This window comes from Marmota monax, unplaced genomic scaffold, assembly GCF_021218885.2.
Source record: "Marmota monax isolate L192 unplaced genomic scaffold, Marmota_monax_Labrador192_F-V1.1 WCK01_AAM20220418_F8-fsc00031, whole genome shotgun sequence".
Classification (NCBI taxonomy): Eukaryota; Metazoa; Chordata; class Mammalia; order Rodentia; family Sciuridae; genus Marmota; species Marmota monax.
The window spans coordinates 3,720,473-3,739,751 of record NW_026695197.1 but is presented as its reverse complement, the minus strand read 5'-3'; the positions used below and the strand labels follow the sequence as shown (position 1 = coordinate 3,739,751).

Here is a 19,279-nt window from a genome sequence, read left to right as displayed (position 1 = left end):
AAAGTTTATAGCTTTGAGTGCCTACATAAGAAAATGAGTCTTAAGTAACTTACTGAGACCCTGTCTCAAAATAAAATATTAAAAAAGGGCTGGGGATATTGGCTCAGTGGTTGAGCAGCCCCTGGGCTCAATCCCTGGTACAAAAAAAGAAGAAAGAGAAAGAAAGAAAATCAGAAAACAAAATAAACAACCTAAATTGATTTGGAAAAATAACAGTAAACCAATTCCAAAGCTAATAGAAGAAAGGAAATAATAAAGATCAGAGCCAAAATTAATGAAATAAAGAATAAAAATTATAAAGATCAATTGAACAAAGATTTGGTTCTTTTAAACACTAAACAAGATTGATACACCCTTAACCAAACTCACCAAGAGAGAGAAAAGAAAAATCAATAAAAATAGAGATAAAACAAAGATATCACAACAGACATCACTGAAATCCAGTTGAGCACGAGGGACTATTTTGAAAATGTGTATCCCAATAAATTAGAAAATCTAGAAGCAATGAACAAATTTCTAGACACGTATAAACCTTCTAAAATCAGCCCAAGAACATATAGAAAACTCAGGCCAATAATAATAATATTGAAGGAATAATAAAAAGCTTCCCAACAAAGAAAAGCCTAGGACCTGATGGGTTTTCAGCTGAAATCTACCAGACCTAATGCCAATGTTTCTCAAAATATTCCATAAAACATAAAGAAAGGGAACACTTCCAAATTTTCTTTCCATGAAGCTAGTATCACAGTGATATCGAAACCAGAGGCTATGTCAAAGAAAGAAAACTAGACAAATATCCCTGATGAACACAGATGTAAAAATCCTTAATAAAGTATTAGCAAATAGAATATAATACCACATTACTATGATCAAGAGTTTCATTTAAGGAATGCAAGAATAGTTCAATATACACAAATTAATAAATATATCACATAATATAACCAAGGACAAAATCACGTCATCTCAATATATGCAGCACCCATTCACGATAAAAACATTGAAGAAACTATATAAAAGGAACTTATCTCAACATCGCAAAGGCCATATACAACAAACACAAAGCCAAGGCGATACTGATTAGGGAAAAACTAAAAGCATTTAAAATCAGGAACAAGATAATGATGTCCACCCTCAGCACTCCTTCCCAATATAGTACTTGAAACTTCAGCCACAGCAACTAGACAAAAGAAGAATATTAAAGGGATACAAATAAAAAAGAAGTAAAATTATCACTGTTTGCATATGACATGATCCTATACTTAGAAGATCCTAAAAGCTCTACCAGTAGACTTCTAAAGCTCATAAGCAAATGCAGCAAAGTAGCAGGATACAAAAATCAAATACTAAAATCAACAGCTTTTCTATACAACAATAATGAAATCATTGAGAAACAAATCAGTAAAACAATCCCATTCACAATAGCCTTTAAAACAAACAAAACTTAGGAATAAATCTAATCAAAGGTGAAAGACCTCTACAATGAAAATTACAGAACACTAAAAAGAGAGGAAGACACTAGAAGATGAAAACTACTTTCATGTTCATGGCTAAGCAGAATTAATATTATTAAAATGGCCATATTACCGAAAGCCCTATACAGATTCAATGCAATCCCCATCAAATTATCAATGACATTCTTCAAAAAACTACAAAAAAAAAAGTGCTACCAGGTGTAGTAATGCACGCCTGTAATTCCACTGGCTAGGGAGGTTGAGGCAGGAGGATCTCGAGTTCAATCCTCAGCAACTTAGTGAGGTCCTAAGCAACTTGGCAAGACCCTGTCTCTAAATACAAAAAAAAAAAAAAACGGCTAAGGATTGTGGCTCAGTGGCTAAGCGCCCCTGAGTTCAATCCTTGTTACAAAAAAAAAAAAAAAGGGGGTACTAAAATTCATTTAGAAGAAAAAAATGACCCAGAATAGTCAAAGCAATTCTGAGAAAGAGACATTATAATACCAGATTTCAAACTATGCTACAAATGATTATACAAAATTATATTAAAATAGCATGGTACCAGCATAAATAGCCACACAGACCAATAGAATAGAAGACACAAAGACAAACCCATGAAGATACAGTCAACTGATTCTTGACAAAAATACCAAATAAATACACTGAAGAAAAGAAGGGCTTTTTAAAACAAATGGTACTGGGAAAACTGGATATCCATATATAGAAGAATGAAACTAGATCCTTTTACCCTGCACAAAAGTCAATTCAAAATGGTGAGAGCGCTTCTAAGTATAGGATCATGTCATATGCAAACAGTGATAATTTTACTTCTTCTTTTCTATTGGTGAGAGTGCTAGAAATTAAAGCAGAAACTTTACAACTGCTAGAAGAAAACATAAAATCACCTTTCAGCATATAGGTCATATAGGTGGAGGCAACGATTTCTTCAATAGGACCCTAAAGCTCAGGAAATAATACTAACAATTAATAAATGACATAGCATTAAATTTAAAAGCTTCTGCACAACAAAGTAATCAATAGTGTAGACAGCCTACAGAAGGGGAGAAACTCTCTGCCAGATACTCTTTCAACAGAGGATTAATATCCAAAATATACAAAGAACTAAAAAAAAAAAAAAAAACTTCCCACCAAAAATAATAACCCAATCAATAAATTGTCAAAATGAACTAAATTGACATTAAAAGAAATGCAACATAAATGAAAAAATATTCAACATCTTTAGCAATTATGGAAATGTAAATCAACACTACCCTGAGATTTCATCTCATTCCAGAGAAAATGCCAACCATCGAGAATTTAAGCAACAATCAATTCTGGCGAGAATACAGGGAAAAATAAACTGTTATACACTATTGATGGGAAAGTAAATTAGTATAATCACTGTGGAAATTAGTATGGAGTTTCCTCAAAAGACTAGGAATGAAACCACCATACCAGCTATACCTTATATTGTATCAGTTGATGGTATTATCCAACGATTTAAAGTCAGCATCAGCATATTATAAGGGATACATGCATATCCACATGTATAGCAACTCAACTCACAATAACCAAGTTGTGGAATAGCATGATACCAGCATAAATAGCCACACAGATGAACAGAAGACACAGAGACCAGCCTAGGTATCCATAGAAAGTATACACACACATCATGGAGTTCTATTCAGCTACAAAGAATGAAATGTCATTTGCAAGAAAATGAATGGAATGAGAGATCATCATGTTAAGCAAAATAAGCTAGACTCTCAAGGGTTGGGCTGAGGATGTAGCTCAGTGGTAGAGTGCTTGCCTAGCACGTGTGAGGCTCTGGGTTCGATCCTCAGCACCACATAAAAATAAAAAAACATATTGTGCCCAACTACAACTAAAATAAATATTTTAAAAATAAAGTCAATGGTTGTTATGTTTTCTCATATGTGGGAACTAGAGAGAAAAAAAGGGGGGAACTGAGGAAGATCTCATGGAAGGGAAACCAGTAGAGCAGGGGAAGGGACTCAGGGGAGAGAGGGAGGGAGGGAGGGCAAGGGGAGGGACTGGGGAATAAAATGTCAAATTATCTGCACATACAAATATAGCACAATGAACCTATTTTGAGTAACTTATGCACTAATAAAAAATTGCACTGCTGAATGGATCAAGTCAGAGGCATCAAATTTACTATCAGTCTTCACCAACAAGTATAAAAGCATCTACACTTAAAAATGCCCTTGATGAAACAATGATGTCTTTATATCAAAATCTGACCCTTAAGTAGGTAAATATCCCATGACAAAATGGGATGTACAACAAAGCATGTTTCCTGCTCTGCGAGATGTCTATCTCAAGGAAGTGTACTTATTCAACTGTTTTGAGTTGTGAGCTCAACCACCTTTTTTCATGGCATGGTCATTTTTACTTAAGAGTTTGACAATCATGTTTATTTAGATTTGAGATTTAAAAGCAATGAGTCTGCTGTGCAAGGAAACAACCTTTTTTTTTTTTAACCAATGATAACATTCGAAATTAAGGAAAAATCAGAATTTTAGTTTTCAACTACTCAATTTTTAAAAACTGATAAGATCAGTGGTGATACGATATAGTATAAAAAGTGTTAACATTTGGGAGATGCACATAACTCGGTGCACTATTTTCTGAGGGGCCATTACAGAGTTATAAAATCATGCATAGGTAAAAGATTCACAGCATGTGTGTTAAATTCCAGGCTCTGAAAAAAGAAAAAGATTAGAAAAATTAAAATTAAAATACCAATGGTAATGCAAGGAGCTATTTTAAATCAACAAAGATTTTCATCTTCTTAATTTCAAATACAACAAGTATACCCACAAAAATAAAACCTCTATGAAGTTCTCAATGATTTCTAAGTGTAAAGGATTCCTGAGACCAAGAAATTCTAGTTCTAAGTGAACATAAAACTACTTCAAAAACATTTTAAAAAATGACTGTGGTGTAATATATCAATTCTATCAGGAAACAGAAAAATGCAGTTGGTATAAAGTAGCAGGCTCTTTGTACATTACTCAACCCTCAGAAAACATAAATGGCGAGAAAGTTGTCCAAAACCACACAAATATCCACAAGTTGAATCAGCAAAACCAGCCTGGCCCAAGAAATTAGGCTCTGTGTTCTAATCGCCCAACAAAGCTCTTTTCGTTCTTTTCTACTGCAGTCCCTTTAGTTTTTACTTGCTTTGGCTTCTATTCCTAAAAAATTTAGTCCTTATACACTTAAAATCACATTCCACTGGGTAGAACACATGCCTAGATTGTACCAAGGGTCTGCATTCAAACTCCAGCACTGCAAATGAATAAATCCTATCCCTAAAAAAATGCCTTCATAACATATAAAAACAGCTTATGGAAAAGGTCAGGTTAGAGCAGTGTAAGGTCATTTGGTTAATAAGACTCTCCGCTTGCCTTTCCTGAGATTATAAGGGGAAGATCAGTTTTCAATTTTTACCTACTTTGGCAACCCCAGAGTCAACAAGATGAACTATTATTGGATGGAATACAATTTTCACAAACATTGAAACCTAACTTCAGAAAAACCGTTTTTCTATTCTGGACAGTTACTGCAGGTAGCTGTAAGGAAGGAAAAAACTGAGAAAAATCTCAAAAAACAATCTTGAGCAAAAAGTAGCTAGATTAAAAATACTTTGTACTTCTACTTATAGAAAGCATAAAAGGAGGAAAAACCATCTGAGCTATTACAGATTGTGTACTGACAGTGGAAGTTGTGACCAGAAATAGGAAGGGGACTCAAGGGATTCCAGTAGTGATTTTCCTTAATGAGTGATTACTCAGGTTACTGTTCACTTTACTACACTTTCAGAATCCCTCACATCCTGTGTTTTTCCTCTCCATATCCTCTGGTGAATGGCTATCTCATCTATCAGTGTCCCATACTCCATACTCACTCCCTTGCCCTGATCATATTAAATCCTGCACAATAGGACTTTTCATTATCAGACTCTTAAAAACTCCTGTTATAAAGTGGGCACGAGGGCACACACCTGTAATCCTGCAACTCTGAAGGCTGATGGAGGAGTATCACAAGTTCAAAGCCATCCCTAAGCAACTTAACAAGATACTGTCTCAAAAATTATAAAAGGCTGGGGATGTAGCTCAATAGTAAAACTCTTCCAGGGTTCAATCCCTGGTACCAAAAAAAAAAAAAAAAAATCCTGTTCAAGCTAGGCAGAGTGGTACACACCTGAAATCCCAGCAGTTTGGGAGGCTGAGGCAAGAGAATCACAAGTTCAAGACCAACCTATTCAACTTAGCAAGAACCTGTCTTAAAATAAAGGGCTAAGAGGATAGCTTGGTATAGAGTACCCCTGGGACCAAACCCCAGGACCAGGGTGGTGGGGAGAATTTCTGTTATATAGGGGTTAGGGATGCAGTTCTGTGATGAGTACATGCTTAGTATGCAGAAAGCCCAGCATCAAAGAAGAAAAAAATATTATCAAGAAAGCTGCATAATCTAATGCAAGTTAATAAGTACACAATAAAATACAGCCATTTAAAAAAAAATACTGCCATTTATCTTTCTCATTTCACCAGTGGGACAGAGTGTAATGTCTATCTTCTCTGTTCCCTAAGATTTAACTTGGTGTTGGGGTAAGATCATGTGGCATGTGCGCTGCAACATGGTTTCCCATTCCCTGTAATCCCCCTTTAATCACATAATTTTCTAATATAACTTCCTCATATGCTTCATTTTCTGCAACTGTGTTGCAGAATTAAAAAAAATATATATTGTACACTAGGTGGCATGGAGTGCATGCTTTATTTCTATCATGAATTTCACACACGTTTTCTGGGTCATACCATTTCTACACAGACTAAAATAGCACCCCATTCTAAAAAGGATTTAGTAGTAGACTTAAGGGGTTTCCATAGAAGTTATAGTTTACTAAAGGTAGTACTTACCAAGCAGCCCAATAGGCATATGACATTGTACCTGCAATAGATTCTTATAGCCCTGGTATCTTGAGAGTAATTACTCCAAATAAAGGTATTTAATTAACCAATTAACTAGCTTTCTGCCTATCAGGGCTTAAAAAATCTTGCTAGATGACCTAGACACTTCATAAAATAGCTTTATAATGTGTTTATCAACATTTAAAATAGATGAAAGGTTTATAAAGTTAAATTCAACAGTATGAGCATGTGATAACTTTTGCCTACTCACTTTTTTAAAACGTACAAAATGGGTTATCATCTATGTGTCTTTCAGGGTGAGTTACGAGAGTTAGATGTTATATTTGCCTCTGGATAAAATTTTCATTAGACACACAGTAGGAGAAAACCACTTTTAATTGAAAAATAAAGCAATACATCTCAAATAAGACTCTGTTTAAACGAACAACATAAACTGTAATTTGTTTAAAGAAAAGGCTTTCCTAAGTGGTATTGTGAAATTTAGGTATCAGTATTAATAGCTTCCCTCCTTTACCCTGACAAATTATTTAAAATAAGAACCTTTTCCCATGAATTTAATTTCCATGAATTAAATGTGTACAGGTTTATCCCTACTTCAAACCCAGTGACAAATGGAGGGGCTATTTTAAACAATTATTTCTATACTTGAACTCCCAGAGAAAAGCAAATACCAAAGTCAATATTTTCCTTATGAAAAAGCTTATATGTAAAACACACAAGACTACTAATATTTAACTCATTCACAAAACTTCAAAATACAATTTCATCAAGATGATCTCTACCAACAATTTTCCTTTAAAGAAGTTTGCAAATTTCAGAATGGTTTAAGTTGACATACACCGGACCCGTTAAACTTTGAAAGAAACTACTAAATTATTGCTTTAAACTGGAAAAAAACTATGGTCGAAAGTATCTTTAAAAAGAACTCATCCTGCTGTTCCTAAAATTACACTCATGTTAGCTGCAGAAAAAAATGTTAAAGCATACAGTAAACATTACTCTTAGAATAACAGAACAAAGGCATTAAGATGTATGGCTTTCTGTGTGATTGTTATTACTATCTATAAATAAAGTCATTGCTGTTTGACTGAAAAAGGTTTTTACAAAACTTCACTTCTAAAATTAACATTTTTATTAAATCAAGTTTAAAAAAATGTTCACTGTAGAAAAGTCAACAAGGGTTTTAAGAAAACCAAAATATACCTTTTTATACAATATATGTATATATTAGCAGCAAACTACTTCTGAGATTTTGATCTTTTAGTAATTTTAAAGAAAGCATAAACATTGTGTATTAGTATGGAATGTCAGTGAATTCACTTTATCCTTTTTTTCTGTGATTTGGCCCTTCTACAAAATACTTTATGATTCTCAATATTAAGAAAAAAACTTAGTTTTGACTTTGAAGTAGTGAAACTGTGGCTGGTAAAATCTATTTTCACTACCCTCATAGTCACGAATTATTTTTGAGAATAACAAATGAGCACCATATAAATAGGTAATTGTGTGTAAACTCAATTTTTAAGGTGTAATAGCAACCAACTTATATCACTTAGCATTTGTTACTTTTTAAAAAAATTTGGTGATATACAAAATTTTAATCAAATCAGATAATTCAATCCTATATTGCTTGTTCATTTTTAAATCCTTAATAAAAGTTCTGTATAACCTGACAAACTGCATGCAAAGATATATATGTGTATGTATGTTATGTATATACATACAAAAGTATATGTACATATATATCTTTAGCTTTGAATTTCTTTAAATTTCTCATTTAAGTATATCTGTAGAATATATCACCAACTGAAAGTTTCTAGTAAGTTTCATCTCAGCTAATGAGAAACACTGGCTATTGAAAATTCTGTGGCAAAACAATTGTTATTCAGCTTGGTATTTCAGCTTACAAATTGGTCAAACACACAAAATTGAATTACCAATTGCTCCAAAGAAATAAATTTTTTTCTTGATATTTCCTTCTAATAGCAAAAAGGAAATGTCTTTGCAATGAACTTTTACTTTTAAAGAGTTAAAATTATTAAAGAAATCTCACTAGTTTTCAAAAATACTAAATGTTATATAAATACAATTTTCTTATAGTTGAATACTTCAGCTATAATCTGTGTTTAAAAAATTTCCTTTGGATTCTTCCATTTAGCACTTCAAGTTTTCATTCTGCAACTCTGACAACTGGCTCAGATTTGTTACGTTTATATCAATCACGTCTTTCAGAATTTGCTACTGTGTGTTACCTGTGTACAATAAATAGGAAAAACTGCACCAAAATTTCAAAAGCAACATAATAATAATGAAAAATTCAAAAATATGTAATATAAAAAAAGATAAGAGTACAACAGGGATTCCCTTTTCACTACATTACTGAGATATAATCCTTTTTATGCTTTTAAAGTAATGTTAACTTTCATTTTTTAACTTGTCAAGAAGATGAAGTTTTTAGGTGGCCCAACCTTTACTTTTCAATTAAAAAATTTAAAACAATAGACTGAATTACTTTTATTAATATACACATCAAGTTACTGAAACTGTGACTTCGTGTAGTTTTCCCCTTAAAGATGGCACTTGCAGGTACAAAGATGTAGAGATGTCTACAGGCTTCAGATGTTTACTTGAAAAGATTCTTCAACAGCAGTTTGATATTGGGTTTCCTCATCTAGCTGAAGATTCTAGAACACACACATACACATACACACACACACACACACACAAAAAAAAAAAAACAACAAAACATTAAGTAGTCAATAAGAAAATACTCAACTATTCCACATTTATCCAGTATATTACTGATCTTGATGTACATTACATTCAGGACAATTTATGTACAACACATAGTATACTTTAAAATATAAGATTAAGATGGATTTAATGGCACCTATCTGTAATCTCAGCAACTCAGGAGGCTGAGGTGGGGAGATCACAAGCTTGAAGCTAGCCTGGGCAACTTAGTGAGATACTATCTCAAAATAAAAGCAAAATATAAAAAGGGCTGTGCATGTAGCTCAGTGGTAGAGCACCCCCAAGTTCAAATTCCAGTGTGAAAAAAATAAATAGATAAAAGATTAAAAGATCTAAATACTTAAGCTTTAATTAAAATTAAGTTCAACTGTAAATTATTTAGGACTAATAAGATCAACAGAGAATGAAATATATATTTCCAATCATTAATCAAAACTATGCTTAATTGTAACCTACAATCATAATCGATAAATTTGCCCAAAGAAATAACAGCATCGAATAATTAAAATCATAGTTTTCAATAGCAAGGTAAAACAATACAACAATTAGACCAAAAGTAGCTCAGTAAACAGATTTTCATTTTTCCAAATAGTCTTCCAGACATAGTAACCTTTCCTAGGATGAGAATAATAATCTACAAGTACTTCATAAAATTGCTAATGAAACAGTGATTTTTATGTATATCTGAATTGTTTTGAAAGGGCCACCAAAAATGCCAGTTCCTCAAAAACACAACAAAAAACCCATTTATCAAGAATGCAATTTCAGCTGGATGCAGTGGCTCACACCTAGAGACTCAGCAGTCTGAAGCAGGAGGATCACATTTTCAATATCAGCCTGAGCAACTTAGCAGAACCCTCTCAAATTAAAAATGAAGAGGGAATGGAGCTCATTAGTACAGCACCCTTGGTTTCAATCTCTAATACTGAAGATATGGGGGCAGCAGGGCTGGGGGTGGGGGATGACGGAGGGGTTATATAATTTCAAAACTGGAGAGAAAAGAAAAATGTAAATTTTGTTCACACCCCCTGTGAGAACGGTACATGTCTGGTTTTATTACCTAAACTAGAAAATAGTCATTTTTTTGTCAGGATTAATGCTGAATTAAATAACGTCTCAATTACACTGGAGATGAATAAAATGTAATGTCACATTTAACACAGAAGTCATTAACTAATTTTAAAAAACTATGACACATTCAGGAAAGAGAAATTAACCCCACAGTTTTGCTTTAAGGAGCCATTTTTAAATTATGTAACTTCATTGCTCACTTTCCTAAGTAATCAACCTGGCTTTGCCTAATACTTAAGCTCCTCCATTAAAAAAAAAAGTTTCATGTGCTAGATGTGGAGAAATCTCTAATAGTAGGTTTAACAACAACTTATAGTATATGATAAATATATCCTTTCATATGTTGTACCAATTGTACCTCAAGTAGTATATCTATAATCTAAAAGTTTGCCAATGTTGTCAGCAAAAATAAAAGAACTTGCTATATATCTAACCAATATGGTATAACAGCTTGATTCAAATTCAAGTCTAGCCAGGCATGGAGATGCATGTTTAAAATTCCAGCAACACAGGCGGAATTCAAGTTTGAGACCAGCCTTGGCAACTTTTAGTGAGACCATCTCAAAACAAAAACTAAAAAGGGCTGGAAATGTAGTTCAGTGGTAGAATGTCTTGTGTTCCATCCCTAGTACAAAACAAACAAAGAAAACCCCAAGTCTAGATTGAAAAAATAATTTAACTTGAATATTTAAATAGTACTTTATTAAAAGAATTTACTTACCACAAATTCTCCATAATCAAACTGATGTCTTTGATTTAGATGACTAACGAAATTTCTAGTAATCTGGCTAGGATCTCCCCAAGGAAGAGACACACAAATAGGACATGTCTATGAAAAACAGATTGTTTTATATAAAAAAATTATGAAAACAATCAAACTTTATATAATGGAAGGTTTAAGCAACTTTTATTGGCACCATTTTTCCAAAAGTTCAAATAATATCTGCTTACACTTTTTTTGCAAAAAAAGATTTTTAAACTAAGCTATGCACATTGTTTTTTATTTTGACACAGTAAACACATAATAATAAGCTTTTATATACAATGGAAAATCAAATATTTTGTGTGACTTGTTTTATTGCAATATTTGCTGTACTTCAGTGCTCTAAAAAAAAACAAAACAAAACTGAAATATCTGAAAAGTATTTCCTTTTATTTTAATGATGCTGGTATCCAACCTAGGGCTTCAAGCCTGCTAGGGAAGCCTTCTACCACCAAGCTACACTTCTAGCCCTTGAAGAAAAACATTTCTAAAGGCCAGATTTCATAACTAGATTATTTCCCAAAGTACCTTAAAAAACGCACTAATAAGAGACCTTTTATATTCTATTACTTAATTTCCAATTACACAATTATTTCAATAGAAACAGAGTCTATAAAAACACCAACAGTAATGATAGTTATCATTAATTGCCTATGTAGTAAATAATCTCATTCGATCTACATAATACCATGATATTATTAGCTTCATTTACATGTAAAATGAAAATTATGTGAATTATGAAATTTAAATTGCATTCTTAAAATTTTAATGAAGTACATCTTTAAAAGCAAATGGATGACATACTAAATAATATAAAAAGGAACTTTTGTAACTGGACTCTAGTCAAAGCTTACAATAGAGTGACTATTAAGCAGAAATGAATAAAAATTGCTAATTCAATATAAAACTAAGTGTAATTTCTTATATATGAGATTTCCTGAAGACTTCTTGGCATTATTATTTAACAGAAACTGATCCCCTTCTAAAAAAGCAAAGTAGGTATGCAAGAGTTGGAAGGAATTCTCGATAGTTATTGGGGCATGCTTTTTTCACAAATTTTTCTAGTAATCCACTAAGCTTAAAAATATCTACAAGTTTTTACTGATAAATTTTCCTCCTATTCTTATTTCTGAAGAGAATGTTTACGTATCAAAATGCTTATGGGCAGGGATATATATATAGTTCAGTTAGCAGAGTGCTTGCCTCGCATGCACAAAGCCCTGGGTTTAATCCCCAGGACCACACACACACACACACACACACAAAGCTTAGCTAAAAAAGAAATATCTCTTCCAGTTCTGTTCATTCTATTCCATTAGCCACAGTTAAAATCACTTATTAACTGTGTTCAAAATAAGCTGTTCTGAGACCATTAACACAATGTTGGAATCCTGCACACTGCTACTCTTTTATTTTCTTCATTCACTGAAAAGGTCTCATCACTTTCTAACTCACCCTCAAAATGACATCAAAATGATTTGTCTGCATCAAAAAGAAAGTATGGTTCTTTTCCTTCCTTGCTTTATGCATTCATGTATCAGATTCTGCAAAGCTTTAGAATTTAAAATACCTGCTGGGGGGCTGAGGTTGTAGCTTAGCAGTAGAGCGCTCGCCTAGCACATGCGAGGCCCTGGGTTCGATCCTCAGCACCACATAAAAAAAATAAATAAAGATACTGAGTTCAACTACAATTAAAAAATAAATATTTGTTAAAAAATACCTGTTGGGTTTATTCTTTCAACAAATCCACCTGATTGGACCCTGTCATCTACATCCTATAGAGAAAAAAACTGAAAGGACCCAACAGATTTAGGTTCTGTCACTGTTTAACAATGAATTTCCTGTTCACCTCATTCATCACTTTACTCTTCTCCAGGCTGTCCTATCCTATCTCATAATAAGCATATCCCTTGGATTTCTAAACATTTCATTTTGGCTCAAATAAAATTTGATTTATCAATCATTTATTGACAAAAATCTACCTTACTGATAATGCTCTATATCCCAATTTATATCAATGGCCTTCCCTTTTGCATATATAAAGTAAAATAAATGGAGCAGCATACTTTAAGCAGAAGACTATCTTAAACATGTACTTACCACAGGAACTATCTGAAATAGGTGGTTACTGTTACAGTGATCAAGTAAACGCTGTCTAGTAAAATTTGACTCTTGACACAAGGGACACTTAAAGGTGGGATTCCCAGAACTACAAAACAATTGTAAATGAAGCATATTTAATTCAATACCGTAACAAAAAAATTAGCTCTACTATATTTTGACTAATGTGAGCTTATTTTTTTAAAGTTATAATCATTAGACTATTGAAGGATTCTCACATTTTCAAAATGTTTTCAATAAATGATCTAGAACAGAACTTCTCAAACAAACTCAGTTAACAGAAATAGTATTAAATTTTTTTCATGGACTCTGCCTAGATCAAAACAATAACAACAAAAAGACTTAGCTTTTTTTAAGTAGTTAAGTCCAAATTTTTAGAATCAAGCATTAATATGAAGCTAATAGATGTCACTCTTGTGTTCCTTGAAAATTTTTTTAGGGCCTCACTAAGCTGCAGAGGTTGGCTTTGAACTTGTGATCCTCCCTCAGCCTCCTGAGTCACTGGGATTATAGGCATGCACCAGTGTCTGATGCTAAAATTTAAAACTTCTAAGATTTCTACCAAAATTATACCTTTAGCCAGGCACAAAGGCCCATGCCTGTAATCACATTAACTCAGAAGGTTGAAGCAGTAGAATCTCATCTTTGAGACCAGCCATGAGCAACTTAGAAAAAACCCTGTTTTCAAAATAAAAAATAAAAAGAAGTGGGCTAGGGCTCAGTGGTAAAGCATGCCAGGGTTAAATCCTCAGTAGAAATAATAATAAATTATATCTTTAATATAATCCAGGTCCTAGGAATTAAACATACAAAATTTACAGATAAAGCAAAAAGACACATTGATCACTAGAATAAAGCACTTCAAAACAATCTGAGGATCAAGCATTATTAGGTTTTGATACCTCTCAAAGTCATCAAGGAACAATTCAACATTGAAAACTCTATATGAATCATGCTTGGAAGAAATTTAACCACAGTCAAAGAGAATAGCTAAACTTTCTAAATTTAATGAAATTATTAAAAACAAAAATTATACTGTTTATTTCTTAAACTAACAACTTCTAGTTGTTAAGTTGATTTAAGCAAATAAAAATTTATTTTACAAATTTATTATTTAATAAATAATAGATATTACCTGCTAAATTAGCAAAATTTTTAAAAAGCTTACCTTGTATTCTCTTGGTAAGTTTCTGTGTTATCAGATGTGGATGTTTCACTCCTATTACTTAATAAGCACAGGGGGGAAATGGTTAAAACCTCAAGTAATGAAACCATCAGGGATTTGTTAACTTGAACTGTTAATAAATTTCAAATGTTCTGAACATACAATAATTATGGTAATTACTTTTCAAACAAATTAAGACAGAACTGCTTATTAGGTTCTTATTCATGTCTTTTAATATTAGTATGCAGTCACAAAAGTACAGATTAGACAATTTTGCAATTACCTTAAATCCTACTCCTCTACCTCTACCAGTAAGATTTTAAACATGGATAGACTTCAAAAATTCATCAACTTTTTGACATGTGGTAGGATACTGTTTAAGGTTGTGGCCTCCAAAACGGAGTAGGCTTAAGAAAATACTTATTTACTACACTTATATTTGACTCCCAAACTTCACTAATATTTAACATATACAACATCTTGATATATTCTCTTCACTTGTCAGTCATGTGTCGTATAAAATATTAGAGAAACCGTAAAGGAAGAATGGACATGCCATATGGGAATTGCCACTTATGTGAGAGAGAATTTCACCCATTTGGTCAATTTTATAAAAGCAAGGTCCTTCAAACGTAGAAATCTTAAATAGTAAAGAGATAGGTAGCAGTCCTAAAGAGGTTTGCTCTATATCTCAACCCTAAACTTAAGGGTTGTTGAACTTAAACAAACAAACAAAAAAACCTTACTATTCAATTTTCTTTTATAAAAAGACAAACAATAGTGTATCACCTACCTAACAGATGGTCTTTTTTAAATTTTTCAAAATAAAGTTGCATTTAACAATATATACTCAATGAAAAGGCACCCTCTGTGAAGATAACCACCTCTCCACACGCAGTTGAATTACATACCCAAATAGAAGACTTTTTAAAAAATATATTTATTTTTTAGTTGTAGTTGGACACAATACCTGTATTTTGTTTATTTATTTTTATGTGATGCTGAGGATCAAATCCAGGTCTTGCAAGCACCCTACTGTTGCTCCACAACCCCAGCCCAATAAAAAACTTTTAAGAGTATTTTGCATATATTTGACAGATATTAATCTGTCTGTTCCAGTAAAGGTGGCATTTTAACAACAAAAACACTAAAAAAAAAATTGCTCTTTAAAATAAACTCAAACTATGAAGAATACAATTATTAAGGAAACACTGTATGATTTTTGTGACCAAAATCAGTATGTGACACCTATTTTTTAAAAATCTCAAGTGGGGCACACTTGTAGTTCTAGTTACTCAGGAGGCTGAAGAAGAAGAACTGCTTGGACCCAAGAGCTGGAAGCCAGTGTGGGCAATACAGGGAGACTCTACCTCTGTATTGTTTAAAAAACACTCAAACTCAACTTGGTAACAGGTCTTTCTAATCAGTTAAAAAATCTCCTACATAAATAAAATCAATGAATTTTGAATGTTCCCCTTGAAAATATAACAATTTCTGGTTGATTTTTAACAGTTTTTATCAGGGAAGATGAAAATGTCAATAAAAGCCCTTTTGATATTTAGTGAACAGAACTAAAAATTTTAGTAATTTGAACTTATGTGACATATCTCCATTTGAAATCTACATTTTTTATAGGAAGGTATCTTTTCCAGTCACAATAATCATCAAAACAAAGTGAACCTGCATCTAAGCTTTGAATACTGTATCAGTAGCATTTAAAAAAAAAAACAAAAAAAAGTTTTTAATTTTAAAGTATTGCTTCTAGCCCGATTTTGGAGGTTGAGGCAGTAGGACTCAAGTTTGATACCAGTCCCAGCAATTTATTAAGACCCTGTCTCAAAATAAAAAACTGGTATATAGCTCAGTGGTAGAGTGCCCCTGAGTTCAATCCCCAGTTCAAAATTAAAAAAAAAAAAAAAAAAAAAAAAAAAAACACCAAAATTTAAATATTTTATATCACCAAAATAAAACTTACTTTTCAAATAACTTTTTCATTTTTATCAAAAATTTTGAAGGAAAATGTTTTAATAGTATATTTTACTTTAAAAATACAAATGATAAAAAAAAAATCCTAGTTCCCCAAACAATTCCCATTTCAATTATAAAAATTATACTTTTAACAACAAAGGTTGCTTACCTATTCCCTACTGAATCTTGAGATATCTGAAAGTTTGGAATAATAGAAGAAACACCATATTCATCCTGATACTTCTTACAAGATTTATAATGATGTCTCATACGATAGAATTTAATCTGTAAATAGATTAAAATGTTTTTAGTTAAAAAAAAACAACATTTGATACTCTCAACGAGAAAAAAGATTAAAATAAATGATGAAATTAAACAAGATTAAATTCATTTAAATAAACAGTATATGAAAACATATTTTTTAAAAATATTATTTAATTCTTAAGCAAGAGTTGAAAATAGGTAATACCTTTCTATTAGGTGCTGACCTTACTTCTATAAAGTCACAGCAAAAAATATCAACAAATAATTTTATACTTGAGATGATGATACTACTAATATTAAAAAAGTCAAAAGTACTAAGAAGTTGTCTCATTCTATTAGGCATTTCTTTATTTAACTACTTATAGCACAAATAGAAAGCATTTTTTTAAAAAATTAAGTTCCCAGGTCAATATATGAAACATTTTTCAGTTTCTCACTGAGGAGTAAAGCCAGAATCTCTCAAGTATGTTTTCTAGCTTCACTCCATTGCTCTATCACCTTCTTTAAAGTCATAGAAAAACAGATCTGATTTATGTGCATGCATGAAATGGTAACAGTTTTGTTTACTGACTATTAGTTTTCAGAAAAAAATCCATAGACACATAAATCTACTCAAAGTCTAGCTACTCCACATCATTTTACACCTTCTCTGAATAATAGAACAATACATTACAGATAAGAAAATAAATGCCAGGGCTGGGGATGTGGCTCAAGCGGTAGCGCGCTTGCCTGGCATGCATGCGGCCCGGGTTCGATCCTCAGCACCACATACAAAAAAAGATGTAGTGTCTGCCGAAAGCTAAAAAATAAATATTAAAATTCTCTCTCTCTCTCTGTTAAAAAGAAAAGAAAAGAAATGCCAGTTATTTGCCAACACCTGATTTTTCTACCTGTTACTTAAAAATTAACCAAAGTCTTCTGCCAAATACTTTGTGATTTCTTAGATAAATACATAAATAAAGCAGGACCCTAGAGAATTTGTTGACTTCAATTTGGCCGAATGATTAACATTTCTATGTACAAAGCTGCAATACTGATGCTATTGTCAGAAAAACTATTTAAACATTAAATCCACCACAATGGGTATAAATGAACTAAGTGCTCAATTAATTTTGCAAGTAATTAATGAGCTATTTGCAAGAAATACCATGCTAAAAAGTATGACAATTCAGAGATTTTATCTTTCAATCTCTGTTCTCAATAAGCTTATAATCTAGTAAAATCTACAGCCACAACTTTTTTTGGTCTTTTCTACTCAATTCCAAAACTAAATAATATCTTTCTCTTTAAAACAGTGTAAGCACCCACCAAGAGCACTCAAATGAAAACTTCAGAGTAGAATTTTTAACTTTCAAAGAGCATTTACTCTACCTGTTTTGCACAGCATCTACAGCTACCAGAAAACTTCCTCATGATATTTTCAAGATCTAAGGCCCGTTCTGGACACGCTCTTTCTCTTCTAGTCACATTTCCACGACACAGGGGACAATGTATTCCACTTTCTCTCATTGCAGTCAGGAAACATTTTCTACAGAAACTAAATCAAACATTTGTGACATGTTAATTACAGAAAAAAAGTACTCTTTTTATTTCTATGATTAAATAAGTGACTCTGGACAAATATTTATGCTAAGTACATTAAGCTATTCATAAGTACATCTCAGGATTTTAAGAACTATATATGTTATTTCTCAGAGAATAAGACTAATAACTAGATTAGATGAGAACATAAAAGCAGCTACAGATCTACTTTACAATTGTTTAATAGTATATGAAAACATAAATATTACTATGTAACATTATCACAGGAAGCATGGTACAAAGGAAGAACTGAGTCTTATCCTGGCGCTGCCATTTAGCAGGTGTGTGAAACACACCTATACTGGATCTCCATTTTCTCCCCTTACAAACTGAAAGGATGGACCATATCATCTTTTGCCTCAAACTGATATAATATCAAGATGTTCCCACAAAATATGATTAGGTCTATTAAACAAGACTGCATAGGGTTAGAAGTAGAAAGTACAGTGATAGAACACTTGCCTAGCATGAGTGAGGCAGTGAGTTTGATCCCCAGCACCACCAAAATAAGAATACATAGATTAATTAGCAAAGCTGGAAGAACAGACTGTTTCCTCTGCTAAGGAAAAACATAATGGTTGCCCAAACTTATGTGGTCAGGAAATATAAAAATTTCCCACAATGATATACAAAGGAATACAATTTAAGAAATATTTAAGAACACTTCTAGCATTAACATCCACAGCCAACATTCTAAGTGGAACCAAACTAACTAAATAAAATTTTAATTTATTGTCCTCTGATCACACTAATTACCACATTTGATCATTTTGCTTTTAAGAGAGCCAGATAAATCACAGGCTCTTATCCTGGCTCTGCCATATAGGTGTCTATATTTGGGATCAAATGTATCAACATTACTAATTTATACCAATAAAAGTGAGGGAACAATGAAATAAAAAATGAGAATCTGAGTTCCCTAACTATGTAGTACTGAACAATCATTTTTCCCCTCTAAAATCAGTTTCCTAATCCATAAAATAGTAAAAATATTTACAATTGAGTTATTCACATGATTTCAATACTGAGTCAGGAAAGTGCAAACAGTAGAACAGTAGCTAATATCATTAAAGACATTAGAAGTGATTATCAATTAAGACCATAAATTAAAACACTAATAATATTCACCAGAACAAGGAATCAAAATAATGCAAAGCAAATAAGACCAAGACATCAGTTT

At 32.3% G+C, this 19,279-nt stretch overlaps 1 protein-coding gene across 2 annotated transcripts in view; it reads right to left on the bottom strand.

Moving 5' to 3' along the window:
• Positions 1-6,764: 6,764 nt before the first annotated feature.
• The window catches only part of Rnf138 (ring finger protein 138), a 32,213-nt gene continuing 19,698 nt past the window's right edge, over positions 6,765-19,279 (bottom strand). Inside the window, exons 3-8 of one of the 2 annotated variants that reach the window (XM_046428399.2) lie at positions 17,890-18,055; positions 16,424-16,539; positions 14,290-14,346; positions 13,101-13,209; positions 10,959-11,066; positions 6,765-9,096 (exon numbers count right to left, since the gene is read on the bottom strand). In XM_046428399.2, coding sequence (XP_046284355.1) covers positions 9,028-9,096; positions 10,959-11,066; positions 13,101-13,209; positions 14,290-14,346; positions 16,424-16,539; positions 17,890-18,055 — 625 coding nt within the window. In that variant the 3' untranslated portion in view covers positions 6,765-9,027. The remainder of the gene's footprint in view (positions 9,097-10,958; positions 11,067-13,100; positions 13,210-14,289; positions 14,347-16,423; positions 16,540-17,889; positions 18,056-19,279) is intronic. The other variant, XM_046428401.2, reaches the window with a different exon arrangement.